Source organism: Bipolaris zeicola, assembly GCF_000523435.1.
Source record: "Bipolaris zeicola 26-R-13 unplaced genomic scaffold scaffold_246, whole genome shotgun sequence".
Lineage (NCBI taxonomy): Eukaryota > Fungi > Ascomycota > Dothideomycetes > Pleosporales > Pleosporaceae > Bipolaris > Bipolaris zeicola.
This window is the reverse complement of record NW_006912295.1, coordinates 1-14,198: the sequence shown is the minus strand read 5'-3', so window position 1 is coordinate 14,198 and position 14,198 is coordinate 1. Positions and strand designations below refer to the sequence as shown.

The window sequence follows — 14,198 nt, the reverse complement described above, 5'->3', positions numbered from 1 at the left end:
GCAACTCGCAACCATGATGATGATGCTACAAAGCAGGACGAGGATGGAAGAGTAGCAGTGGTAAAACGGCAAGCTATAGCTATAGCGGCGCTGCTCTCCCTTATTATTGTTGAAATCTTTGCTACGGTTGCGGCGGCTGTTGCGATTTTGGGGCTTGCAGGGTTGCTGGTTTATTTGAATCCGTTGACGGGGGCGCTGAGTGCACTGATTTTGGCGGTGCAGTTGGTGCTGAATGTTGTGCTTGTCGGGGTTATTGCTTTGTTGAATGGGCTGTTGACGTCGTTGGCGTTGGGGCTGAGTGGGTTGTAGGGTATGTTTTTTCTCTCTCTCTTCTGATGTGATTCTGGCATCAAGGTTGTGTTTGGGTTGGGTGCTCAATATCGGAGTCATATCTATTAATATCACAATTTCATCGAGACCGAAAGAAAATAGTGACTAGGACCAGAGCTTCTGAATAATTGAGTACTGCAGCAACAACACACATCGAATTTCCCATCACTTTGAAGATACGATGACAACAAGTGCTGGGGAACAATGCATGCTCAATTGATACGCCTAACCCGCGCCTACAGATGCTATGCAAAAGAACGCCTCTTTGCGTCAGTTCCACCATAACCCCCTAATATCAACACCATAGTCTTCTTGGCCTCAATCATGTTTCGTCTAGTTTTTTTAAAAGTCCAGTGAATGCATCCTCTTCAACAATCAGTCACCAATTAGCCGAATCTCGGCAACCTCGTCATCCTGTTGTGTGACAGGCGTGGCAACACCACCCCACCCTCCCTTGACGGGCTCATCATCACCAAAATCTTCCAAAAGTCTATCACTCAATTCCATGCCATCACCCGTTGACGCTGCACCCGTGTCAGACACTACACCTCCAGTATCTGAGTCATTATCGTTGCGAGCGGCGTTGTCGCTTAGCGCGTTGAAACTCCACATTGGCTGGTCGTTGTCAGTGGCCCAAGGATTGTTGCTGTACGAGTCCTCCACAAATCCTTCGTCTTCATCAGCATATGGGGGAAGGTCGTCATCGTCACTCAGGTTCGCGGCTGCGACTCCGTTCTTTTGACGGCTCCCTGCTGCTGAACGCTGAAAGCCATCCCCGCGCAGGGCTGCGGCTCCCGCTCCGACTGCGCCAGCGCTCGACGACCCATTGCGGGACGAATCGCCGAGGCGCAAGCCGTTTCCCGCCGGTGAGCGGGAGCGGGCCTGCTGATCGTCCGCGTCCGTATTGTTTTCGTCATCAGAGTCGGGATTGCTGACGTCGGCGGTTACCACCTTCTGAAGCTCTGGAGGGCCTAAAGGGACAGGCGAGCGACGGCGGTAGAAAAGTAAGTATGCGGCTCTCGAAACGGCCTTTTGACCAGAGTCACAGCGGGAGACAATGGAGTCTGATAAAATTAGCTTCCTTCATGATCATATTTAAACACCTTTCAAATATTGCGTGACTTGGGGAAATGTCAAAATTGCTTACCATTGTAGTCATACCACTGCTTGTCGAAGAAATTCTGAGCAGTGGCTGTGTAGTGGCCCCCTCCAAGCCCACCGTAATGATTGTCAACGGCGAAAAGATCGTAAGTAAGATCCTTGCCTTCTGGGTAACCGACTTTGCCAGAAAGGTCCAATCCTTCGACTGGAAAATCAACTAAATCCTCAATCTTGTCTCGGAATGTTCGGTGACCACTGAAACGCTTGAGGTGTATGATGAGAATGTCGGGAACGGTCCAAATTTCCAACGTCTTTGTTGCACGACGCAATTCTTTGCATCGGCTGCAATACCATGCATTGTCCTCGGAGAGCACTTCGCTCTTTGACGATTCTGTGAAGCATTCGTCCAGATTAATGCCGTTCTTTCTGCGAGCTGCACGTTTGGCTTTCTTGTCTCGAATCTCAGGATCGTCGAAAACCTCAATCGACTTGATGACATCGGCGCCTCGAGGGTCGTCATCTGAAGTACCGCCAAACAAAGCATCAATGGCCTCGGAAGTCCAATCAAGGACAATGCCCTCACCCATGCGGATCAAACGGTCATCAGCCTCATCTTCCGGGTCGTCCGGATAGTTGGGCTGTTCGGGCACTCTGCCTCCTTTGCGGTTCTTGAAATTCTTATTATTCTTATTTTTTCGCTCGATTTTCCGCTCATGCTTTCGTGCCTTCTTGCTCTTCTTCTTATTTTGGCGACCGGATCGTGCAAACTCGGTCGTTTCTGGCTCTACCGATTGCATTTCCTCGTCGCTGCTCGGATTGGTCGTGTCAACCGTGGGATCGGCATCAACAATCGTCGACTGCGAAGCGTCTTCATCTTCATCACTTGACGTAGGCTCGCTTCCACCAACAGATGACTGGACGGACTCTTCTCGTGATGGTGGTACCCGGATGCGCTTTGAAATGGGCTCACATGCGCGATTGTGATCCAATGTACTCCATCCAGTAGTTACAATCTCATTACTCTTCCTAGTGTGCTTCATTTCAAACAATTGCCTATCGTATGTTAGTCACCAGATACCTGATCCCTTGAATAGCTTAACGTACCTGAATTCGGGGTGGATGAAGCTACCCGGACGTAGCACTTCTGGGGTCTGATTGGCATCATCGCCCTGAGCGGGAGGAGTTTCCTTGGCGTCCGTCATTGTCACCTCGACCATGTCTTCACCTTCCACAGAGCCATCCTTGACTTGAGGGTCGTTTGGCGAAGCATCTTCTTCTGTTGTTAGCACAACATCAGAACCAGATTGCGACTGATCTGATCCACTGAGCTCACTGAGTATCTTCCGTGTGGTCATCTGTGCAACCCTTGCCAGCACCTTTCTAAAAATCGCGTCGTAATCCCTTACTTCGTCTCTTGTCAGAACGATAAAACTTGGCCAAAGCGCCATACCGGTGCTCGTGGATCTATAAGCGGACACACTGGGGCTGCGATGGAAAAGAGGGACTACGATGCGGTCATGCAGCGGCGAAGCAGTGTCTGGAATATCTTCGTCGGAAGATTGGGAAAGCATCGTCTTGTACTTTGACCCCTTCTTTTTGGGAGCAGGCCAATTGCTTGGTGCCATGTCAAGTTCATAGAAATAAATGTCATCCCTGGCTCCTATGTTGGACTCAGACACAGTGAGTGAATCCTCCAGGTGACGGTAGAACTTGTGGCTGTAAAGCTCAGACGCCATTATGCGGTTAGCTGGGACGCCGCCGCCACGCTTGCCGACAAACTCTTTAAGTGTTTTGATGGTTGCGTTTTTGTCAATGTCAACCTCAAGCTGATAGGGTTTTCCATAAAGCGGCACGTATGTGATTGTGTGAGTCCAAGTCTGCTCTATGGGCAATTGTAGGGTGAGTTGGCTGTAGGGGTCAAATGTTATGCTGACTTTCTCACAGTCTGGACAGACCATGGTATTCTTGTAAAATCCGCTAAACAGATCCATCGCTACAGAATTGTTTCGAGCACGATGATTATCTCGATAAATCTCTCCGAGCTTCTTGACAGCCTCTGGGTCACGATAAGTGTCATCTTCTGAATCTGGGTTTTCCCGGTATGGCTTTTTGTGTATCCTGTTGAGATCCTCGTGCAGTGCATCCACCAACCAGCTGACGAACTCTTGAGAATCTTGCTGACCGTAACCAGAGAACAGGCTGTTGGCTCTTCCTAGCTTCTGCTTAAAGTCCTTGGGTGAGATGGAAGAGTTGTTGTCGAGACTATAGATGGCACCCAGCAGTGAAGCGTACGACTTTGCGATGACGCCCTTGTGACCGATGGGATTGTCGGCGTTGACCTCTTCTTTCCATTTGTTACTCAAAAAGTACATGCTCAGCTCCTCAACGCTCCGGAGACACTGAAGGGCTGAGTTCATGTAACACGTGTTGCCGAGGTTTGTCAAGCCAACATGACCACGCACTTTGCCATTCTGCTTCCTTCCGCGGGTTAGGGGGCCACCCGTGGGTGTGTTCCTCCCGCTGGTGGTGGTACTTTGAAGACCCTTGCTAGCTACAGCGCCAGCCTTGTTTTTGGACACCTCTTTGGTCGTGTCGGAAATGTACTCTCCCTTCTCATCGTGTTCCTCGAGAACGATTGTCTGGTCTTGTGTAAGACCAGCATCGGCCAGAGTGAGAGACTCATTGTAAATCTCGTTGGCCTTCTCATCCTTGCCCGTGACAAGCTCACGCTCTGACCCATACGCAAGCGCATTAAAACTTGCGACGTCCATGACAAGAGAAGGCCGTTGAACACCAGTGGGAGCGACAGGCGAACCGTTGCGTGGTGATGCGTCTGGAGTGAGTATGCCGGAAGGTTGGGATGGTTGAGGCTTGTCTGTAGGTGCAGCAGAGAGAATCCTCCATATGCGAACCTTGTTGTTCAAGTCGATACCCACGGCCTTTTTGGCAGCTTCAAGAAAGGTGACGAAGCTCTCGTAGCGGCTGGCGACGATTTTCTCCGCCAACTTGGAGTTATCAGCAGGATTCGCTGACTTTCGCACTTTGCGAATAGTAATAACAGGAGGGTGGAGCTCGTATGAAATATCCTCGCTCGCTTGGCCGGGAACGGTATTATGGGCGTACCGCCGTATGACTGGACTGCCTTTGTTGAGTCCGTACCAGCTGAGAACCAGCTCCCACGCCTTACGTGGGAGAACCTCAAAGTCCTGGCCAAGTGTCGCGGCTTTGCTCAGCGGAATGAAGTCTTCACCACGCTGGTCGGCCAGGTCCTCTTGCAGAAGTTCCGTGTCGACCAGGTGCGAGTTGTCGACAGGACCCACGGGGCCCTGGGTTGCTTCCTTGCTAAAGTCCTGAGGCCTGCTCACATTCTCCGACGTTCTTGCCCAGACACGCTCTAGCCACCGCTCGGAAATAATATAGCCCTCCTGGCGGTCGACCAGAGGCTCACTGTTCATCATGCCCATGACGCGAGTCACCTGCTCGTCTATGCTGGGCAGCTGGGCCTGGGGCGAGGCGTCGGCGGCGATGGTGGATGATGAGGCCGGGACCTGGTCATCGGCATCAAAGGTGCCGCTGCTGGGCGTGTCGGCCATGTCTACCGATGTGGCACGCGCACTGCGTTGTGCTTGTGGCTGTGACTGTGATGGGCCTGTGGACAGCGGCTTGGTGTTGCGGGGAGCAGAGCTGGGGTCGGGCTTGTCGTCCATGTCTGAATGAGAGCGCTTAGCGGGCGAGGAGGCGCGAGGTGGGGGCCGCGAGGCGGAGGGCAGTTGTTCGGCAGCGCGGGTGCGGTCGAGGTCGGTGATGGAGGCCTCGCGGCTGTCGAGTGTCAGGTTGGCGTAGGCTTCGCTGGGCGAGCTGGCGCCGTTGCTGTGGTCTCGTGCAAAGGCAGAGGCCGAGTCGGAGGCGTCGACCAGGACCTCGTCGTGCAGGTGCGGTGGCAGGTAGCGTGGCGGTGATGCTGAAGGCTGCGGGGAGGAGCGAGGGGAGCCTACTACGCCAGCGCTGCCCACATTCGGCGGCGAGTGCCCGTCGTCCCTGGCGGTTGGCGAGTCTCTGGCGGGGACCACGATCTTCCGCTTCTTATTATTAGTGGAGGCCGTCTTGAAGTCGCTGGCCTGCCGCGAAGCCCGTGACGAGCTCCTGGACAGACTATTAATATACGGTGAAGGGACAGCCGAGACGGCAGACAAGCAATGTGTAGTATGTAAGTAGTGTATGCAACGCGTCGCCTGGGGCCGGGATGCCTAGCGGGTTGGGCCTCTGTACTTCACGGGGGAGAGAGAGCTTCGCAGCGGTGAAGGACGTGGGCTACCATGCAATGCGCCGCGAAAAATGAGAGTACTTCACCTCCCATGGCCCGTCGTCACTCTAGTACACTCCCACTACAAACTCAGCCTTGCCAATAAGCGAGCTTGGCGACTCGAGTGAAGCAACCACCCCTGTCTCGCTTGCATTCCCATCGCATGTTTCACGCTTCACTATCTATCCGACCACAACACACCACACCACCTCCACACAACATTGACGCTTGCTGGTATTTACTTTTATTCGCTCGAGCCGACGGGGACCTATGTCACCACGCCTGCTATGCCTAAGCTCCTTCTACTTTGACCCGCCGCTGTTCAGCCATGCAAAAGCAGATGCCCCTCCCACTGGATTGGCTGACCGTGGTTTTGTCACCGTCCCATGATTCTCCTTTGTCTTGTCCGCAGACACCGTCCTCTTCACCTGTGGCGGTGCCTGGCTGCTGCCCGTCTCACTCTCCGTCTCGCCCCTTCGCTTGCCATCATCGAAGAAGCGTGACTGTCCTGTGGCAGGCAACGAGCTTGACCCCGACATGGTCCTTGCCGACTTGGACGGCTTCAGCACCTTGATGCCCGTATCACGTCGTTGGTAGCTGGGGTTTGAGCTCGTAGTTTTACCCACGCTCGCCCAGTCCAACGGCCCAGCAGCAGCTGTAGCCTTCTCGACTTGGTCCCGCCGCCAGTTGCTCCAGATGGCCGACGATGCTGTAGAGCGCGGTGCCCCACTGACAGCCCCAGGTTCCCCTGCATTTCCATCTTCTAGACGACTTGATAGTGACAGGCCCAGACGCGGACGCTGCTCAAGACTCATACGGCCACTCGAGCCCCCGTCCTCCGAGTTTGTTGCCGTACCTGTGTCAGTAGACTTATCAGTAGACAGAAAAGTATCGTGGGCGGCAGATGTAGCAGAACCGTCACTTGTCGAATGATGTTGCGTTGAGGCAGCCATCACATCTCTCTTACTTTGTTCGGATGACGGGGCATGGGTACAACTAGAAACATGTAACGACTTAAAGGCACGTTCATCTTCCGGACGAACCAAAGGTATCTGAAGTTTGCTGTGGTCGTCGTCATAGAGGGTTAGCTGGCTAGATGAGAACAACAGGTCGGCATTGTGTGCGCGGAGCATGTCGCTGCCGAGAAAGATCTGAACGGCTTTTGGATTGGTTTCGGAATTATGCTCTTGAACAACGGTGAAGTTGACACCAATTGAGGGAAGTTGTGGCGCCGAGCTAGTGGACCGGGAAGAAGCCGACACTGGCACGGCTTCGGGGAGGTAGACCGACAACTTGATCTTGCGAAGACCGTCATCGTCGAGCACGACCTGGTCTTGGAAGCCAAGGTGTTCGATAAGGTGCAAGTCCAGATAGGATGTGTATGAGCCCGAGCACACAGCTGCGTACAATAAAGTATCATGCTTGAAGTTAGTGTTGAGCCAGCAACGTATAATCGCGGGCACAGAGCCCAGAATGAACAAGCCAGGAGCCAGTCCTGGGGCGTCTTGAGGCGTCGTCGGCCCAAAGCTCGTCAGACTGTTTGCTCGACCAGACGCCATCGAGTGCACCGAGTGACCGGCCGAGCTTTGCCTTCCGTCCGACTTGTGCGAGTAGCTGCGTTCGCTCATAGCATGCCCACCCAGGCCGCTGCCCGTGCGGGGTATCAGGTCGAGTGAAGACCGCGACGCGTGAGCCCAGTGACCGTGGTTTGCAGTCTCATCGAAACGGACACTGTTGGCGCGCGATGTGACGCCTACGCGGCGGGGTACTTCGTCTTCATCGAGCTGGAGGTTGCCGATGAGGTTGGTAGAATGGCCGTCAAAGTTGGAAAAGTGTTCAGCAGTAGGCTGCTGCAAGGGCACTGTCATGTATTAGGCCTGTAGTAACAGCAGCGAGTTTGATTCGGTACCTTGCTGTGGGGTTCCGCCCAGGACTGAAGGGAAAGGCGACGAAGTTCCCCAGACGTTCTTCAGACGTGAGTCGTCGTCGTGCTTACGCTCCAAACGGGCGACACGGTCAGCAAGTTCGGCCTGGCTCTCTTGTACTCGAAGCATCTCGCTCTGGAAGCGCCAGAGATCGTCGCGCGGCTGAAAAGCTACGCTCTGGGGATCCATGCCCCCGGCCGTCTGAATGCCCTAGCAGCGTGCACAGTAAAGAGAGCCCGACCTTCCCGTAGGCGCTGGCCTACCGAGGAGCGCCGAACGACTGCTTCTCCTCAGCCCGTGTATATCTGGCTTGTGTGCGTGCGTGTATGTATGTGATGGTGCGCGTGTGGTTGTCCTATATCTGGTGTAGGCGAGAGAGGCTCGATCGGGCAGCGGTGACGAAGCAGCGGCGAAGATGCAGCAACAATGGAGTAGTTGAGGCGTGCAGTTGTGGGGTTATGTGGGCGTAAAAAAATCACGGCGATGTACAAACTGGCCTGAGGCGAAGTCGGTGAAAGTAAAGAGCAAGCGGCGACAGTTGGCCAAGGGGACTAGTCAAGAAGTGTTTGGAGCGGAATACACCAGCACGCAACCTGCATATGCCAGCAACCAGCAGGATGTTAAGAAGATGACGAGAAGAAAAGGCGAAGTAATCTACCGTGTTTGCAAGGGCAAGCGGAGTGTCAAGCTCGAGTGTTTGCGATGGAGTGTATTTGCGTACGTTCAGCACGATGCTAGTACGATGAGGTTCAATCGAGGCTACGCCGCTAAGCACCTGCCTCCCGGAGTTACGGCCCAGGTCCGATTGGTCCAGACGCGCATCCCGTATTCCCCAGAGCACCCCCGCCCATTGCCCGCTATGGGCGGCTGCATACTACTTGGGCATGGGCGCTGTTGTGTGTTGTGTACTTACTTAATATGGATGTGTAGTATACAAGGTGGTGGATGTTCCCAAGGACTCTATTGCTGTTTTACACGACTACATGATCATTCTTCCATGCTTTCCAAGCAGCTTCATCGTTCCACGGCGGCAGAACCATGGGGAGTTTGGCTGGCAGTTGGTCGGGCCAATTGTGTGAAATGACGTTGATCAACTCGTCGTAAAGGATCTGGTAGCCTGCCGGGTTCATGTGTAGGCCTGACGATGCTATCAGTACCCTTGCGATATGTCCAAAATGCGCCGAGTAGACGTACCATCGTACATGAGGTCGGCCAATGCGTCGCTCGGGGGCAGTGCCAAGGAACCAGGGACATGGTCTCCGGGCTTCCACGCATCGACATTGAAGTCAGTCCGCGACATGAATGCTTTCCACAAGTCGAGTACTGGGAGTTGCAGCTCAGCGCCTAGTTGGACGACTGCATCGGCATAGATCTTGGTGGTCTCGGCCAATCGCGAGACTGTGGCATACCCGCTGGACTGGTCTCTGGGCCACCACAAGTGCTCGTTCATCGGGGGAGGCGCCACGAGGATGATACGAGGCGCGTGGGCGAGTATGCAAGGGTGAGAGACTATGGCGCGCAGGTTTGCCTTGAACTCATCGAGCGGAATGTGCTGCTTGTTGGGGGCATCTGGCAGCGAGGCATCGTTTGCGCCAAAGAAGACGGTCTGCGCTGTCAACAATGATCTCACATGATGTGGGCATGGCGGGAATAATACCATGAACCGAATCTTGGCGTGACTTGGGGGTGGCACGATAGCCGGTAAGATCTGGAGAGCTTGACGAGAGTTGTACCCGCTCTATGACATCAGCGCCCATGGCAACAGCTGGCAGTGAGCACGCTACCTGAAGCCTCGGTTGACCACGTCGAGTCGCCTTATGTATGCTGAGCGAGGGGGGTTGGTCAGCATGCACGCGCACCACATCCATACACTCGCTTTTTTGTCACCGAGCATTGCATTGCATGTCCGTCCCGCAACGCAAACAAAGAAGGTTGGCTCGAGGGTGGGGGGACAAAGTCAAAGGAAATATAGCAATCGAGCCATGTGGACTGACCGGCCTGGAGAGCGGCAGCAAATGCAAATCCCCGTTCCTGGGAAAACGAGTCCTGGGTGATGCTGTCACCGAGCAAAAAGAATTGCTCATAGAGGGCAGACTGTGCGTGTCAATACCCAGCCGAGACGAGACGAGACGAGATGGCAGATGGGAGAGGGGAGGGGGGGCACTCACCATGATGAGCACCGAAAGGCAGAAAAGTAAATGGTGGTAGTATGTTTGTACGTATCCAAGCAAGTACGCAGATGTTTTTGCAGTATCAGCGGCAACTGTTCCTGCGTTGCACAGATGCAGACGCGATAATGCGAGGCCACCAGTGGAAGAGGCGCTTGGCTGGGCGTGAACAATGGCGTGCGATCAACTCATAGGTAGACGGGCAAAAAAGCAAATGCTCGCCTGGGTGGCCATGGGTTCCCTGCAAGTTGCCGCCCCTCGCGCGCAACCCAGATAATCACATGGCACGCGCCTACCGCCAGTTGCATGCGGCACTGCTACATCCTACTACACTTTCTCCTACACATTGCCAGACCCTGCCACACCCCCCCACCCCCCGTCTGCTTTTGCTTGTCCTTGCTGAGTCGCGTCGCCGCCCACACCCCCGGCATGCCGCATTCAGTTTTTGGAAACTCGTCATTATGCCGTGGCGCCAGGCAGATACTCAACCATGAAGCCCCCTCGCAACCACCGTGGTGAAGATCCGCAGCCGGGTGGGGACGGGGGCCATGCTGCCCAGCCATAACATATCCATCGTGACACCGCCATCAGTCCCCCAGATGACCATGATAGTGCGGCCGCTCGGCGACATGTCTCAAACTGACCTCACCACTAATAATACGCTGCCCTTGCCCGTCCTCTAACTCCCCCTTCTCTCTCCACCTCCCTCTCCACTCCTCCTCCACCTCCACCCCTCTCCTGCGCCGCCGCCGCCGCCATGCCCAAGTCGACGCATTCATATCACAGCGTCGACGACTATGACACCGGTCACGCTCAGGGCTCTGCCGACCGCGGTGAGAGCCATGACACATACAGTAGCACAACTCCCACGTCGCCAACCCTCACCTTCAGCGCCATGAGGCATATGCGAGCTTCGGACACGGACCTTGCCAGGTCCAGAGAGAGCGTCAACGAGCGTACCTCGTTGCTGGGCCTGCCCCATCTGCGCTCCTCCAGGTCCTACAAGAGCCTCCCAGGCACCACGCCTGGCACCCCGCGTCCAGGCATGACGCGTAACAACAGCCAATTGCCCACCACCTCGCGCATACGCTCCAGTAGACGAGGCTCCCTCACCGGTGGCCACACGTTCAGCCAGCGCCTCGTGAATGCGCTGGGCGAGCGAGGCCACGGACTCGAGCAGAGCATGCACTCAGCAAAGGCAGCCATTTTCCAGGACGACCGCGTCTGGTACGATCAGTTCACATCCACCGACTGGGTCCACGACAACATCGCCGACGCATACCGTGTAAAAGCACTGCGGAGCAGAAAGGACATCAGGGGCCGTCTCGCAGCTTGGTTTGACGGTGCCCAGGGCTGGGTCCTGGTCGCCATCATTGGTGTCCTCACTGCCGTCTGCGCCTATTTCGTCAACACGACCGAAACAACGCTCTTCGACCTGAAGCAGGGATACTGTTCGGTTGGCTGGACAAAGAGTCACAAGAAATGCTGTGATGGCGCTTCAATATGCGACAAATGGATCCATTGGTCTGAGGCTGTCCGCACAGACAGGCTGGATGTCGTGCAGACACAGTATGGTTTCTTTGTCCTTTCCGTTGTGCTGCTCTCCATGGCCTCGTGTCTGCTCACCCTCACCACAAAGACCGTCATCCCATCCGCCATTTCGCTCTCTACGCTAGATGAGAATCTTGGTGCAGATGTTCGAAGATTTTCCGACGACGACGACGACGATGACAACAAGCGCAGTGCCAGCCCCGAATCCCGGTTCCAGGAGGTACAGGCCCGACCCCCCATGGTCTACTATTCCGCTGCTGGTAGTGGTGTGGCCGAAGTCAAAGTCATTCTAAGTGGTTTTGTCCTTCACGGTTACCTTGGTGTACGCACCCTCGTCATCAAGACCCTCGCCCTTATTCTTAGTGTCGCATCAGGCCTCAGTCTCGGCAAAGAAGGTCCCTACGTCCATATTGCCACATGTATTGGCAACATTGTCTGCCGTATTTTCTCCAAGTACAGTAACAATGATGGCAAGCGCAGGGAAATTCTGAGCGCAAGTGCTGCTAGTGGTGTCGCTGTTGCGTTTGGTGCCCCCATTGGTGGCGTGCTTTTCAGTCTTGAGGAAGTCAGCTATTACTTCCCATCAAAGACGCTTTTCCGCACCTTCTTTTGCTGCATTGCGGCTGCTCTATCACTCAAGTTTCTTGACCCATACGGAACCAAGAAGATTGTGCTTTTCGAGGTGCGATACCACTTGGATTGGAAGTTCTTCGAGCTCGCATCATTTATATTTACCGGTGCCGTTGGTGGCGTTTTGGGTGCCCTCTTCATCAAAGCATCTCGCATCTGGGCACGCACATTCCGTCGCATACCCATCATCAAAAAACATCCCCTTCTCGAGGTCTTCCTTGTTGCGCTCGTTACGGGTCTGGTTAGCTTCTGGAACCGTTACACCAAACTCCCTGTTACCGAGCTCCTGTTTGAGCTAGCTAGTCCCTGCGATACCTACACTGACACGGGCGATGGCCTGTGCCCGACTGTCGATCATATTCCTGGGGTGCTCAAACTCTTGTTCATCGCATTCCTTATCAAGGCCAGCCTGACCGTAGTCACTTTTGGCATAAAAGTTCCAGCCGGTATCTACGTACCCTCCATGGTTGTTGGTGGTCTTGCTGGACGCTTCATTGGCCACACCGTCCAGCTTGTTGCTCTGCGGTTTAGTCATCTCGGCATTTTCAGCGAGTGCTCGCCAGACGGCCCTCCAGGTTCCTGTGTCGTTCCAGGTGTCTACGCCTTAGTAGCAGCTGGAGCAACCATGACTGGTGTCACCCGTCTCAGCATTACTTTGGCCGTCATTCTTTTCGAACTCACTGGCAGCTTGGATCATGTACTGCCCTTTTCCCTGGGTATTCTCGTCTCCAAATGGGTAGCGGATGCTATCGAGCCACTCAGTATCTACGACCTACTTACAGACATGAACTCATACCCGTTCCTTGACAACAAAGTCCGACCAATCTTCACCTCTGAATTGGGCGACATTACCCCTGGATCGAAAATGGACCATGTAATCGACATCTCAGAGGATTCCCTAATTCCTGCAGTAGAGTTGCGTGCAAAGCAACGCGCCCTACAGATGGCTGGTGAACTAGATGGTGGCCTGTCAATTGTCAAAAATGGTATCCTTGTTGGACTTATCCCTGCACCAGATCTGGAGTTCGCTCTCGACAAGCTCGAAAATGAAGAAAACACGCTTTGCCTAATGTCCCCACGAGTAGACTGGGCGGCAGGACGAGAACCTCACGACGAGGAAGAGCAAGAAGCATACGACCCGAGTGACTTCACTCCATACATCGACCCTGCCCCAGTAGCATTGGACGTTCATTCACCCATGGATCTCGTTTACGAGTGTTTTGTCAAGCTTGGATTGCGTTACATCTGTGTTCTTAGGGACGGCAAATACGCTGGTCTGGTGAGTGAAAGATTGCGACCATTGCTTATTAGCGTGACACTAACAAAACACCTAGGTTCACAAGAAAACGTTTGTCAAATATGTCAAAGAGCTTGAGGAGCGAGAGAAGAAACAGCATCACGCTTAGGCTCTTGTTAGCAACCGAAATTTCTTCCAACACCTTCTTTCCATGTTATTTTTATACTCTCCTTACCCACTGGTGGGACTTCTTCCTTTCCATCTTTCGTTGCAAAAATACACGAGCGATATCCACAGGCTGTATGTTGCATTTACACTGGCGTTGTAGTTGGTAGCCGTTCACTTCCTCTCTCGCACCGCATAGGAGTGGAGCAAAGTATCACATGATCTCTTTGTTGAAGGGGCATCATTTGCCCTTTGCTAGTATGGTTTGATAACAGTGAATTCAATTAGAATTTTAGATGGCGTCTCAGCACAACAAAGGTTCAGCTGTCTGGCCGATACTGTGATGTCCTCACGATACGCCGATGGGACTTATCTGTGTTGAGTTAGGGGTTGATGCATACGGCCCCACTTTCTAGCTCTTTTCTTCTTCGCGGTCTGCAAATATACCACCATGGCGCCCAACGATAGGATGGTGCTCAGAAAACTGTTGCGCATCGCCTCGTCTGATCAGATTTGGGACGGAAATATTTATGTTCAATATCAAGAATTGTTCATACAAAGCAACCAATCATGCCTTCGTAGCTCAGTGGTAGAGCGCGTCACTAGTAATGACGAGGCCGTCAGTTCAATTCTGGCCGAAGGCAATTCTTTTTTGTCCCCTGGAGCTTAGTGGCTGTGAGTTTCGTATGCGTTTGGTCGTATATATGTGAGTGTATTTGTTGGAATCAATTAGGACTCGACTTTGAGTCCTACTGATCCGCGACACTGATTGGTCGACACGAGCACTG

General features: G+C 53.8%; 3 protein-coding genes across 3 annotated transcripts; 1 reads left to right on the top strand and 2 right to left on the bottom strand.

Moving 5' to 3' along the window:
* Positions 1–705: 705 nt before the first annotated feature.
* On the bottom strand, positions 706–7,848 carry COCCADRAFT_8845 (uncharacterized protein; the record flags this gene model as incomplete). The annotated part of the gene is made up of 5 exons (XM_007718653.1): positions 706–1,394; positions 1,478–2,484; positions 2,536–5,574; positions 6,101–7,595; positions 7,644–7,848. 5 exons carry the CDS (start codon positions 7,846–7,848, stop codon positions 706–708), a joined length of 6,435 nt encoding a protein of 2,144 aa, XP_007716843.1.
* Positions 7,849–8,630: 782 nt separating this feature from the next.
* COCCADRAFT_108059 (uncharacterized protein) lies at positions 8,631–9,756 on the bottom strand (the record flags this gene model as incomplete). The annotated part of the gene is made up of 5 exons (XM_007718652.1): positions 8,631–8,797; positions 8,854–9,265; positions 9,317–9,395; positions 9,444–9,483; positions 9,654–9,756. Coding segments are annotated over 5 exons (801 nt in total), but the record flags the coding sequence as incomplete, so codon positions are not given.
* An 828-nt stretch (positions 9,757–10,584) lies between these two features.
* On the top strand, positions 10,585–13,414 carry COCCADRAFT_29968 (uncharacterized protein; the record flags this gene model as incomplete). The annotated part of the gene is made up of 2 exons (XM_007718651.1): positions 10,585–13,287; positions 13,343–13,414. 2 exons carry the CDS (start codon positions 10,585–10,587, stop codon positions 13,412–13,414), a joined length of 2,775 nt encoding a protein of 924 aa, XP_007716841.1.
* Positions 13,415–14,198: the final 784 nt, after the last annotated feature.